The sequence below is a fragment of the Diplotaxodon limnothrissa genome, linkage group LG17 (genome assembly GCF_057381915.1).
Source record: "Diplotaxodon limnothrissa isolate DT_005_m linkage group LG17, D_limnothrissa_male_GT1.1, whole genome shotgun sequence".
NCBI classification, from domain to species: domain Eukaryota; kingdom Metazoa; phylum Chordata; class Actinopteri; order Cichliformes; family Cichlidae; genus Diplotaxodon; species Diplotaxodon limnothrissa.
The window spans coordinates 19,789,098-19,803,207 of NC_140612.1; the positions used below are offsets into that span (position 1 = coordinate 19,789,098).

Genomic DNA, 14,110 nt, shown 5'->3' on the forward strand with positions numbered 1-14,110 from the left:
TTTCCCTGAGATGTAATACACTTTAGATTCTAGCCAATCATTTTACGTTTCCGAGGATAGTAGGCGGGTCCAGGTACGTACGTTCTTTTAGAGCAGAGCTACAGATTAAAAATGCCCAAGGCGAAGCGGTCAAAAGTCTGGCTGTACTTCACAGCAAAATATGCAAACTCAGCAGCCTGCAACAAGTGCTTTAAGCTGATACTGTCAAAGGAGGTAACACCTCAAATCCGATGAAACACCTGGCGATGCATAGCGTTTTTTTTAAAAGCCGAGAAATGCACCGTATTTGATAGCTTGCTGCAAGAGCTCACACCGAGCACATCTACTGCGGGTGTGGTGCCTGTTATCGGACCCGGAGTTAGCAACATCCCCCAAAAACCCGAAGACGAGAGTCCTGGCCCCTAGCCCTGCCAGTGTAGCAGAAATGATGACGGATGATGATGGCAGCAGCAGCCGTTCTTCTCTGCGTGAGTAGCTTAATGTTGTTCGTGTGTAATTTACGTTGAGTAGGCTAACCACGTTATTACATTAATGCATGTAAGGTGAACTAGCAAACATCATCATAGCTACATGCGGCTGTCTTCTTGTTTGATGGCAGATACTCCCTTCACCCAGGCCAAAAAGGCTAAAATGACCAAAGAAAAAGTGGGAAACAGCTAAACATGAGAGGTTTTTGGACAAAGTTTGTGTTTTTTCCATTGTTTAAGCACTGCTTCCAGCCAAGAGTGATACGATAAATCCCCTATAGCTGCGGAAAAGCTAACATTGTTATCTTTTTACAAAGAAACAGCTGAACATGAGAGGTTTTTGGACCAATTTTGTGTTCTCCATTCTTTAAGCACCGGTTTAAGCACCGGTTTAAGCACCGTTTAAGCACCGGCACCGTTTCAAAAGTACCGGTTCGGCACCAGTATCGGATAAAACCTAAATGATACCCATCCCTACCCATAAAGGAGAATGGACTTTGTGTAGAAGTTAGAAATGAACATTATTATTTTTTTCAAAGCAGCTTTCCCTTTTTGTTTAATAGAGTTGAAAAAGGCACATTTCATTTGAGTTCTCTCAAATGTCTTGACTTGAGGAGAAGACAATGTCTTATGTTTATCAGCAAATTAGGACTTTTCATTAAAAAAGTAGAACAAGTAAAATATTTAGAAAGCGCCATTACATTTTTCAGATAAGAACTGTTCTAGTTCACGCTGGGATAAAATTATGATTAATTTTTCCTGCTGTGCCTTCATTACTGCTGTGTTTAGCTGAGATTAACGGGCTGTATTGGTATTTTGGCGCCAGAGTTATTAGAAAATGTCTGATTTCGTTCATTTGGCTTTTCATTAAAGTACTGGAGAAACTGTCATGGTCCTGGGCCATGTTGGCCCAGTGTTCTTAGTTTCCTTGTATGTTTGTATTTTGTTCCTTGCTTAGGCCATGTTTTCTGAGTTGCCCTGTTGTGTTGTTCCCTAAGTGTTTTCCCTTCATGGCTCTCTTCCCCCTGTGTGCCCTCTATGTATTTATGAGCCCTCGTCTCCCTTTGTGGTTGTTTCATGTTTCCCCAGCCCGTTATGTCTGTGTTTTCCCCGTGCTCTCTCTCCTCCTGTCTGAACCTCTGTGCACTTCCTGTTTACTTTGTGACTCTCACGCCCGTACATGTCATGTTCAGTTCACCCCGCCCTGTCTCGTTATGATTATCAGTGTCACCTGTGTTCCCCGTGTGTTCCCACTTTCCTCGTTAACCCTCTGTGTATTTCTATCTGCGTCTCCCTCTGTTCAGCGTGACGTCGTCCCTCATGCTGTGTGTGGATCTCCCTGTGTCTCGCTGTAAGTTCTTAGTTTATGGTTTCCCAGTTTAGTTTAGTTTGTATGTTTGTTCTGCCAGCAAATAAAGCTGAGTTTTGAGTTCATTCCCTCGTGCCTGTGAGTCCTGCATTTTGGGTCCTACTCCTGCCTGCCGCACAGCGATTCCTGACAGTACGACGTCACCAGACATGGACCCAGCAGGCTCCTCCCGGGAAAGCGATTTGGCCCGCATCTTCAGCCTGTGGGAGCGAGTTTCCCACGCCTCGGACATTAAAGCGATGTCCATTGGGATAAACGCCATCGAGGCAATTCTCAAGGGGAATCCCCATCTTCACGAGCTCTCAGGATTTTCGGGCCTACTGTCCAATCTGCAGAAAGCCAAGGAGACAGTACAAGTTCACGAGCTCGTCATACCGCAACAGCGACCGCCACAATCGGGAAACGTTTCCACGCTGCTGCCACTGGACTCCTCTCCATCCACCCTCCACTCTGACTGTCACTCACCCGCTGCTTTTCTCGCAGCAATGTGGTCGGAGGATGAGGAGCCGGCCGTGATCTCTCCGTCGTTGCCGGTTTCCTCCATCACCGCACCTCCGGCTTCCCGAAGAAAACTGCATTCACGCCGCCGATGCGCCACCCCACAGCCGGACATTCGGCCTTCTAATTCACCTGCTGTGGTGAGTGAGGACTCTGTGTCTTTTCCAGACATTATGACTGTTCATTCAGGGGCTGTGTTTTGTGTGGCGGATGTCAATGCGAGCTGCTTATCGCCTGTGCAGCTACCAGAAGCTCAGTCGGCTCCCTCGCAGCTACTTCCAGCTCGGTCAGCTCCCTCGCAGCCCTTCCCAGCTCGGTCAGCTCCCTCGCAGCCCTTCCCAGCTCGGTCAGCTCCCTCGCAGCCCTTCACAGCTCAGTTAGCTCCCTCGCAGCCCTTCACAGCTCAGTTAGCTCCCTCGCAGCCACCCTCAGTTCAGTCTCCTGTGTCCCCGCTAGCTCAGCCATTAACTCCACCACACGCTCCATTTTCACCTCTACCATCGCTTCAGTCATCAGTTCGGTCTGCCACTCAGTCGCCCTTAGTTCCGTCATCCACACTACCACCTGTTTCCCTTCCACCCCAACCATCACTACACCCAGCCATTCAGGCTGCTACTCAGTCAGACATTCAACCCATAGCCCTGCCGTTACTATACTCTGTAGCTGAGCCACTAGCCGCCCGACCCACAGCCACTTCAGCCACTCCTCCACCCGTTACACCTCCACTACAACCATCACTGCAGTCTCTAGCGCAGTCTCCTGCAGCTCTGCTTTCCCCAGTGCAGTCTCCAGTGTCCCCAGTGCAGTCTCCAGTGTCCCCAGTGCAGTCTCCAGTGTCCCCAGTGCAGTCTCCAGTGTCCCCAGTGCAGCATCCCTTAGCACAGTCATCCACTCAATCACCAGCTCCACTTTCCCCTCAACTATCACTACCACCTCTAGCTCAGTCTCCTGTGCACTCACCTCTGGTTCATTCTCCTGTGAAGTCATCAACTCCACTGCCTACTCCACTCTCACCACCTCCGTTACGACAGACATCAGTTCAGTCCCCTGTGCTAGTGCAGACGCCCTCAGTTCAGTCTCCCGTGCAGTTATCTACTTCACCACCATCAGTAGCTCAGCTCCCACTCTCATCCGCATCTCCAGTAGCTCAGCTCGCACCTGAACCATTGGCCCAGTCCCCGATAGCAATACGGTCTTCTGTTCGGCTTAACATTCAGCCAGGGGTCCCAAACCTCTCTGGCTCAACATCAGCTCCTGCTGGAAGCTCGGATGAGCTCATCCAGGACTCCGCGGCTCCCACGCCGCCATCTACCTCGTCCGCTGGGGGTTCCAGTGAGCCCGGCCAGCACCTCCCTGTCTCCGCTGGAGGGTCCGAGGGGCCCGTTCAGCCTCCTGTCTCCGCTGGAGGGTCCGAGGGGCCCGTTCAGCCTCCTGTCTCCGCTGGAGGGTCCGAGGGGCCCGTTCAGCCTCCTGTCTCCGCTGGAGGGTCCGAGGGGCCCGTTCAGCCTCCTGTCTCCGCTGGAGGGTCCGAGGGGCCCGTTCAGCCTCCTGTCTCCGCTGGAGGGTCCGAGGGGCCCGTTCAGCCTCACGCCGCATCAGCTGGAGGGCCCGAGGAGCCTGTCCAGCCGCCATCTGCGACCGCCTCGTCGTCGCCTGGTCCAGCTGCATCCGAGTCTTCGTCATCGCCCGGGCCAGCCTCTGCCTGTGCTTCTGCTACGCCCGGGCCGGCCTCTGCCTGTGCTTCTGCTACGCCCGGGCCGGCCTCAGCCTCTGCAGCTCCGCCCGGTCTGGCCTCAGCCTCTGCAGCTCCGCCTGGTCTGGCCTCAGCCTCTGCAGCTCCGCCTGGTCTGGCCTCAGCCTCTGCAGCTCCGCCTGGTCTGGCCTCAGCCTCTGCAGCTCCGCCTGGTCTGGCCTCAGCCTCTGCGTCCTCGTCTGGTCCGGCCTCCGAGTCTTCGTCCTCGTCTGGTCCGGCCTCCGAGTCTTCTGCCTCGTCTGGTCCGGCCTCCGAGTCTTCTGCCTCGTCTGGTCCTGCCTCGTCTGGTCCTGCCTCGTCTGGTCCTGTGCCCACCAGGCCATGGCCAGCACGCCTGGGACTGGAGGGCCGCCGCCGCCTTCCGCGCGGTCGGCCCCCTGAACTGCTCCGTCGTCTCCTTCGGCGCCGCCGCCGCCTTCCGCGCGGTCGGCCCCCTGAACTGCTCCGTCGTCTCCTTCGCCGCCGCCGCCGCCTTCCGCATGGTCGGGCCCCTGAACTGCTCTGTGTTTGGGTTGTTTTCTTGGGCTCCGGTGTTTGCTGTGCTCTTCTTTTGTTTTCTGTTCCGAGCCCTCCGTCCTGGGCCCCCGCCGCCCGCCCTGGGTTGTTTTCTGTTTGGTTTTGTTTTTCTGTGTTTGGGCTGTCTGGAGCCAGCCCTTGAGGGGAGGGGGGGGGGGTACTGTCATGGTCCTGGGCCATGTTGGCCCAGTGTTCTTAGTTTCCTTGTATGTTTGTATTTTGTTCCTTGCTTAGGCCATGTTTTCTGAGTTGCCCTGTTGTGTTGTTCCCTAAGTGTTTTCCCTTCATGGCTCTCTTCCCCCTGTGTGCCCTCTATGTATTTATGAGCCCTCGTGCAGCTCCGCCTGGTCTGGCCTCAGCCTCTGCAACCTCGTCTGGTCCGGCCTCCGAGTCTTCGTCCTCGTCTGGTCCGGCCTCCGTATGTATGTTTGTTCTGCCAGCAAATAAAGCTGAGTTTTGAGTTCATTCCCTCGTGCCTGTGAGTCCTGCATTTTGGGTCCTACTCCTGCCTGCCGCACAGCGATTCCTGACAGAAACAGGCCATCGTTACACTTGTATAAACCAAGTTTAATTCTGCTTTAAAAATAATTAGTTGGCAGATCCCTGGGGAGGGCACATTAACTTTTAAGCACTTGTGATTAGGAGAGAAGCTTTGATCACGCTGGACTGGAATCAAACACACCAGGGTTACAAGCTGGCACACAAAGCTCCGCCAAAGGTTCTTTTTTTGCTTCATTTACAACACTTTTTCTGTCTTTCTCAAACATTTCAACTTCCTATTGTATTTCTCCGTACCAATGTGTCCCGGATCCTCGAGTTGTTCCCGCACCATAAGCCATTCAGATATTTCTCTGTCTCCTGCCGGTTGGACTGATACGGTTCTGAGATCTGAGCAGGGACCGGCGGGATAACTTCCCATTAAGGCATTTTGCATCTGAGATTTTTTTTGTCCTGTTTACTTTATTATTATTATTATTATAATAAACTCTGTAGTCACCATCAGTGTCACCCACTGTTTCATAAAATCCACATTTTGAAGGTTTCCGTTTAGCTTCGTTGACCATGTTTAGGTGAGTGGACTGCTTTTAATTATTTATTTTTTATTATTTCCAAATGAGTTACACAATGAAAGCACCCACTGACTGACACCACAGTCAGCTCTATCTAGCTTTGTTTAACAAAACAGCTGAACACTGTTCAGTGTGCCGGGTGTGCTATTGTCTTTCTATCATCGTTATTAACCTGATCTGATTTTTGCCACATTGCCCCTCATACTGTAGCTGTATATTTCTGTTTTCCTGTGTTGTAATTTTAATTACCTGTTTTGTCGTATCCTTGCGGCTTATCAGTATTAAGGCAGTTTTTAAATCCACTTCCTGTCTCCTAACTTCTTCATTTGGGTCCACTCCCTGGCTGCCACACAGCCAATCCTTGACACCCAGGTGTCACGATTTTTGACCACTTAGTGTTCATTTTCCTATGCAAGCCCAGGCCAGATTGAATATATAACCTCTCCTTCATATTGTGGTCATAGTGCCAGTTGATTGGGTACGTGACTGATTGACTAACACAGAAACAGTCTATTCCTGCCCTCATTATATTTATATTTGTTTGCCTTCTCTGTGTTTTTGCTCCTGGCCCTGCAGCACTGTGACTCACAGCTGATGGAAATGGCCTTTTTTAAATAAAAACCTGTATTAGAAATAAATTATTTTATCAGCACCAGTTCACTTTATCATTGTTGTGCTTGTTATTGGAGAAACACTTTGTTTCTATTAAAGCGTCCAGCCGTGCAGAACGGCAGTAACAGGGATTTAAAAATGCCATGTCGCTCAGAAACAGACTGTGTGTGCGTGCAGAAGATAAGGTGTTTTAGTGTAGCACATTCTCTGTTGGAAGAAAATCACAACATACTTGGGCAGAAACAAAGCAGGAAGCGTGCATGTGCTGTAATTTAAAGTTCTGCGGCGTTCAACGCTTCTTGGAGAACTTTCTTGAGTTTGTCCTTCGGGGAGGAAGGTGGGGGTGGTGGTGAGGAGGGGTACCCTGCGAGGCTTTGAGCAAATTTGAGGAAGGTTTCATTTCTAATTTTATATTGTTTTGAGTTGAATCATCCTCTGAGTCAATTTGTTTGCGAACCTGAGCAGAATAAAAGAAAAAAGGATTTTACCTCCTGAGGAGACTCACAGCTGAATATCTGGCAAATTTCAAGGAAACAGTTTTAGAGAAAGAAGGAAGGACGTATCGATTGATGTGAGTGGAGGGAGGTGGAAGAGTTCAGGAGAAGACCTCCCAGTCAGGACTTCCTCCTCCTCAACAGCCGCTTTTAACTCTGTGCTTATACCCATGCTGTATATCCAATTGTATTCCAAGTTATGTAAAGATTTTACCGAGAGAAGAGAAACAAGGTAGGCTGTTAAAAATAGAACAGCTAACAGCTGATCTGCTGATACAATTATTTGCTTCAAAGATTCTCCTGAAGTCAAACTGGGAGCTCAGTGGGAAGCACTGATGGTTGTGGAAATATTGAATTTCCAGTTTCCAGTTTGTTACCATCCAACCACATCTCTCATTCTGTGAAATGTGTCCAACTGTGCAGTTGCACTTTCTAGAGGCACAGACAGGAAATGAGAACAGTTTAGAAGATGAAGAAATGGGTGTTGTGTTTTGGTAACTTCAAACTAGAAACTTCAAAAATCCCACACAATGGGTTTATGATTTGGATGGGGATGTGTGCTGGCACAGGCCTCGCACCAGTGCCACTTGACTAGAGTGCTGTTGACCTAAAACTAGCCAACACCACCGGATGGAAAATGGACAGCAGTGGTGGAACATTACTGAGTGCAATGATGTTCAAACATTTTTTTGGCCCAAGAAAACCAAAGCACAAAATAACCTCCATACATGACCGAGAACTCATCAAGCCTTCCTCCAGCTGTGTTTTTGGGTGTAGTGCATTCCAAAGTAACACATTTAGTAATCACATTATATTTTTCAGTAACACAGTAGTGTAATACATTACTCTAGTAAATTGAATAATTACATTAAAGTTAATTAAAAGTTACATTGCGTTACAAAAGCCCTTCAGTTATCTGCAAGAACCAAACACTAAAATGTGTTAATGTGTGTGTGTCCACATTAGCAAAGGGATTTGAGTCAACATGTGGAACTGTCGCCTTAGGTTCATACTGTTTACTGGTAATTATCTGACAGTGTATTTCACGGCATGTTATAAGGTAATGCAAAGTAATGTAACAAGTAGTTTAAGAAATTACATTTAGGTTACATATTGCATTACTTAAAAAAAGTAACAAGTAATATTGAATACTTTCTTGAGTAGTACTGCAGTACAGTTTTAATGTACTTTAAAATCAAATATTTCTTTACTAAGTTGCTGTCTTCATCTCTTCCACTATATGTTAGATGCAAACACAGTCTTGTTTTATTACCGTATAATTTTATTTTAACTTGTTTTTGTAGCAGACTCTTTATTTTCTCTGCAAATCTTGGGGTCAGTTTTTAAATGGGTGCTTACAGGATTTACTCATTTTTGGGGGCCATCTCCAAGTGGCCTTTTGAAGAACTGCACTTCCACACTGACTGTTCTTGGATTTTGCACCAGATTGACCCACTTAAGTTTTTGTTTTACAGGCATGTTGTTGCCTTTCATCCTTTGTATTATTGATTCTACTGGGATACTGCATTCATCATTAATGTGCTGCAGCTGTCACTGAACTCTGTGTACAAAGCAAATGGGCCATAACCTGAAAAATCTCTATTTAAATCCAGTAGTTATGACAGTTAATTTTATGAAATGTTTCAAAAATAGTAACTTCAACCAAATTATTAGAGAGAAGATGTATCCTGTATTGTTATCTAACACAGTTTGAGTGCTATTGTGTCACCGCTCCAGTACAATAGACTAGATCAGTATTTTGTTTGGGATGCTAAAAGTGTCCACAAAAACTGTCCCAGTTACTCTGGATAATCCTCAGACCTCTGTGTCAACACTTTCCACTGAGAATTATTTTCTGCCAAAGAACAACCAGCACCAGTTAAAATGAGTCCACTGGCTGATCAGCCTCTGAACGGAAAGATAAACCAGGTCTGAAGTCTGATTTCATATCCAGCCTGTTTGCCTCCCTGAGAGATGTGTTTTCTGTCTTTAGATCAAATTTTCTGCCTTCTACCTATGTTCTATTTGGTGTCTGGAGATTGTTTTTTGTGCTATACTCTGAAAAAAATCTAATTCATATCTGACCGGCTGAGGCCTTGAGCTGAAATCCTGACTCATAAAACCACAAGAGGGGAGAAAATTTTAATTTCATGAGTGAGCAGACAGAGCCTCAGAATACCTGAAAGCACTTCTACATGCTCAGCAGAGAGCTTTATTTCCTGTTTGTCAAAAAGTGAGTGAACCTGCACTGCTACCACCAAGTCTTTAGCGACTTCATTTTCACTCCAGAGTGACATTTTGTGAAGACACACCTGGTGGTTAAGCTCTTAAGAAAGTCTGAAAGTGAACTTCTGAGTGTGGATTATTATGATTCACATGCTGTTCCCAAAGTTTAACACGAGTCTGAAAATGCAAAACTGATTAAAATCTGGTTTTAGTTTCACAAAAACAACAAACAAAATATTTCAGACAGGTCAGCCTGTTCCCATTTTCAGAGCATAACAAAAATTGGGCTTAGTCAAAGCTGTTGGTGTTTCTGTGTTGTTTTATTTACTGGTTGGCTGTGATGCACTGGGTTATCCTATTAGTGAGACTCTGTTGTCACTTCCAACTTGTCGTTTTCTAACCAGCAGGGTTTCTGCGGTGGGGTTCTGCATTTACACTTTACAATTTAATACTTTTAGTTCCTAAACCCAACCAGCAGGTAAATGTAGGTGAAAAACACAAATGTAGTGCCAAAGCTGGTACATCAGACAGCAGTGACAAAAGATACTCAGTGTAACAAAGGGTACCACGTGATGCTACGAGGTGAAAACATGTTAGACAGCTCTGTAATGGTGCAGTTCAAAATCAAAGATCTTAGGCTGAAGAAAGTGATATAATATAATCAGTCTTATTGAGTGACTGTTTGCACAGTTTACTGTGAAACAAGCCATATCATGAGAATATTTCCTTGAGATAACATCAGGAGTTCGTTCCTCAGCCCTGAAATCCAAAATTTGATCTTTGTCAGGTCAACAAAAGGTAGAGTCTCACTTTATCATGCTACATAAACTGTTAACTAGGGCATCGTCACTGATTCAATTCCGATTCACGAGGTCTCCAATAGATTCAGTTCAATTCAATTTTGACTCAGACAGTCAGAAATATTAGAACTGTGATCATTAATCAGTACATATCCATATTTTTATATCTATGTATAAAAAACAGCGCTGACACTTGTGAGACTTTAGAGGTGTAAGCATCGCAGCAGATGCCTTTGTGTTAAAGTCACTGAGGATAAAACACAGAAAATCATGAAGGAGATTTTCCTGGCCTGGCTTTTTATAGCAGATCACTGCCTTAAAAATATTCTGCGGTAGATCAAAAATGGAAGAAAACCATGAATAAACATGGTTGACGAACATTACCTGATGCTGCTGAAGTGAAGCAGAGTAATGTTACAGAGGTTTTATTAGACAAACAGCAAAGCGTTTTGCAATTTGGCAGAATTTGTAAAAGTTTAGATTTTTTCCGTATTGAACTGCAGAAGTTAGGCTTTCTTGTTGGAGGTCATTTTTGAAAAAGAAAAAAAAAAACAGCGACCGACTGTGCTATACACAACGGTAAGCTGGTGCGTAATAAGCAAGCAAATAATGTAGAAAACAGAGATTTCTGACGGTAAACTGGTCTCTGAGTGCACTGAGAGAGAGAAAGAGCTGTGCAAGGAGTGTGATTTTATCGTAGTGGAAGCAAAACAGCCAAAGTAAGAGGGAATTCATGACAATGTTTATGAAATGTGAAGCATAGTTTTGATCTTCTTTTGCTGATGGTTCAGGAAATTTTGATTGGAGAATGACAAAACCTGCAGCTTCAGAATCTGTGAGATATCGGCTTTCAGCACTAACAGCGTGTCCATGTACGTGCCGTCGGGTCGCACTTTGTGTGTACATCTTTGCGCAGAATCCGTTTACCTGCTTTTTAATCGTTTGGTATTTTAACTCTTTGGTGGTTGTTGAAATACTTTTGTGAGCTTTAACCTGAGATTCTGGCATTTCTGGCAAAATACATTTATATTTAAATGAATTTAGATGTAGATTTAATGAATCAATATTGTGTTATTCAAACTAAAATCGATTTGAACCGGAAAATCTATTTTTTAAAACCCTTCTTATTCTGAACTGTATTTCTGTTGCAATTTTGGAAAACTGGGAACAATTTGTGAAATGTTTCGGCGGTTTTCAACATGTTGCTTGTAACTTTCGTAAACAGCGGTACTGAAGTGACTTGTTGAGGATATGCTGAATTGTTCTGTTGTAGGTTTTCCGCTGCTGCTGTTTGTGAAACGGTGTTTGAAACAGATCTAATATTGTTGGCAGTGGCGGTCCTGTTTGGCGCCCCGGGCGAACACTCCCTCTGAACCCCCCCCCCCACACACACACACACACACACAAAACATATTAAGGATTGTACATTAACATGAAACATGAAACTGTTGTCGAAATTCACTAGAGAAACACTCACACACATGAAGAGAGAGAGAGTATGCATTGTATGCAAACGGCTACCAAACAGCCATCATAATTCGTCATACAATGAGAACAGGACAAATCAACTACTGGCAATGACTAATTAATATTGAACTCTGTAACATAATGTATTGTTTGGAGTTTAGTCTGTTACTGTTAGTATTTATACCATTTCTTCTTGGAGCAACTGTAATCCACATTATTTCCTTAGGGATTAATAAAGTATTCTGATTCTGATTGTTTCAGGATGACCTGCCATTATCCAACGACACATCTGCTTACCTGCATCTTTTGCTCGTTTCTCCTCCTCTTCTTTTCTATTTTTTCTAAACTGAGCACCTGATGGCTTTGAACTTTTTTTATTTTAATTTTTTTTAATTTTGAACTCCAGTATGAACACAAGTCCCCCAACCCGAGGATCACCACAACATAACCTAACAGACCTACACCTTAGTTCACAGATTCACTTTGTCTAAGGTGTATTTCTGGGATTTCACACAACCCAGGATTCAGATCATGAATACATGATGGGCTTGGATTTACATCATTATGGATGAAAACATCATGAATGAAATGTGCTCTATTTGGAGGCAGCAGGTCTCCTTCCACTTTCCACAGGTTGTGCGTGAGACATTAAATCATCAAAATATAAAATATAAATTTTAAATTGTTATTGATCCCTTTACCCCGAGTCCTAAAGTGTATATTTATTTTCTTACTCTTCTTATATATATATTGTTTGTTTACTTGCACTGCTGAAACTGGAGTCTCGTCCTCTAGTCTCTCTCTATAGTGTACTGCATGCAGCCAAGATGACAATAAAGTTTACTTTGACTTCAGCAGCGAGCAGGCGCACCGAGGGCTCTCGCGCTCATTTTTCGCGTATAGAATTCCGGAAAAACATCAGTGCAAATTATAAGTCCCCCGCCGCCCCGCCCTCTCCTCCCTGTGCCGCAAGCAGCAGGCGCACCTCGCCCTTACTCCCAGCAAATGGGCAATAGAAAACCTACCGGTGCCTATGACATTCCCAATATGTGCTGGCTGATGTCGGGGCAGCATGAGTACGAGCAATTTTTTTTTTTTTTTTTTTTTTTGCCGATGCCTGTGATGCCGCCCCCCACCACGATGCTGCCCCGGGCAACCGCCCGTGTCGCCCGTATCAAAAACCGCTACTGATTGTTGGACTTGGATACGTATAATATGTGAATGTAACCAAATTATTTATCAGTGATTTCAAACTGTAAAAACAAAAACAAATGATGTTATGCAACATGAGAAAGCTGCTACGCTCAAATTCAAATATTCCTCATCCACGCTGGACTGATCCTCCCACCCCAGCACTACTGTATTAACAATGCCTTCAAGGCTTGTTTTATTTTTACTATTCTTTTTTGTTCATTTTATTTGATTCAATTAAGTATCTTTTTTCATGTATGTAACTTATCTGTTTATTGAATTATCCATGTCTGTGGTTTTATTTGATGTCTGTTCCCTTTAAGTTTTTATTTCTTTGCTGAACGGTCCAAGAGACTGAAGACGTCACTTGGATGAGTGTCGACATGTTTCTCCCACTGAAAACATTATGTGCTGATGAACAAAATCAGCTTTCTTGGTTTTCCTTACCTGGATGATTGTGCATGCATCAAGACACTTTGTTGCAGGGTGCTGAATTAAAATTTGCCCCGATAGCACTTGAACACCTACAAGTTCTCTTCTGCTCCACGTTTGACATAGTACATATGTGCTCTATAGCACCATACATAAAACACAGTTAACAGCAACATTCGCCCTCAAGATGGCAGGGCAACAAGGCAGCCTCCAGAAACAAGCACACATTCCTATGTTTGTTATTAATTAAGGATTAATTCAAAGACATTTTTGTTAGATTCTATAATTACATAAAATTATGTATATTTATGAGTGCAAAATCCATATTTCTATTAAATAACCTAAAAAATGGCCAACCTTTAATTTCAGTTTATCCCACTGACCACCAGCAGCATCATTGTGCTTTTAAGCTTTACCTGTGGTTGTGATCCTGATCCAGCACCCACCCAACAGGCAAATCTAACTGAGGACAGGTTAATGATCTTGTTTTCACCTGCCTACACTGGCTGCTTCCTCTGCTAGCCATGGCATGTCATGCTTGTGATCTATGCGTGATCTGTCCCGTACCCTGCGATTGTCTTTGATGTTGCTCACCCATCTGTGGAAAGGCCAGGAGGTACCAGACGAGAGCCATACTGGCAAATTACTGCAAATTAAACGGCAGTTTTCTCTGACTTCAGTAGTCATGATGAAATTAATGAAAAATACAAATGTTTTTTGTAACTTTCCAACAAAGGTATAGTGTGGCTGGCACATTAATACCTGTTCATAAATGAAGTAAAAGTCAAGTTTACACTCACCATGTTCCACTTTGGGAAGAGAAAGTCAGTGCCGACGTACTCGAAGAAATGAGCAAAACCTTCTTTTAGCCAAACATCCTCCCACCACACTGGAGTCACCAGATCACCGAACCACTGAAAGACAGAGACAAAATCATTTCATATGCTTTCATGTCTTAAAGAGTTATTTCTTATGAAACTGTTTTATGAAACCCATTCTTATATTCAAACCATAAACTGTGTACAACTAATGGATGAAGCATCACTCGTTAGCTTTCAGAGCACTGTTTAAAGCTTAAGCTTAGCAATGTGAGAGTTACCCTCTAGGTTTATTAGAGCCTCCCTCAATTCGCTACTTTGAAACAGAAACAGATCTTCTTTGCTTAATTTGTCACAATCTATGGAGAGAATAGGCCTCGCCTGGCCATGAAACGGC

The 14,110-nt window shown here is 44.6% G+C and overlaps 1 protein-coding gene across 1 annotated transcript in view; it reads right to left on the minus strand.

Annotated features, from left to right (window-relative positions):
• The window catches only part of LOC146614922 (thyrotropin-releasing hormone-degrading ectoenzyme-like), a 279,130-nt gene that overhangs the window by 60,433 nt on the left and 204,587 nt on the right, over positions 1-14,110 (minus strand). The window contains exon 6 of the mRNA XM_085375895.1: positions 13,696-13,809. Coding sequence (XP_085232021.1) covers positions 13,696-13,809 — 114 coding nt within the window. The remainder of the gene's footprint in view (positions 1-13,695; positions 13,810-14,110) is intronic.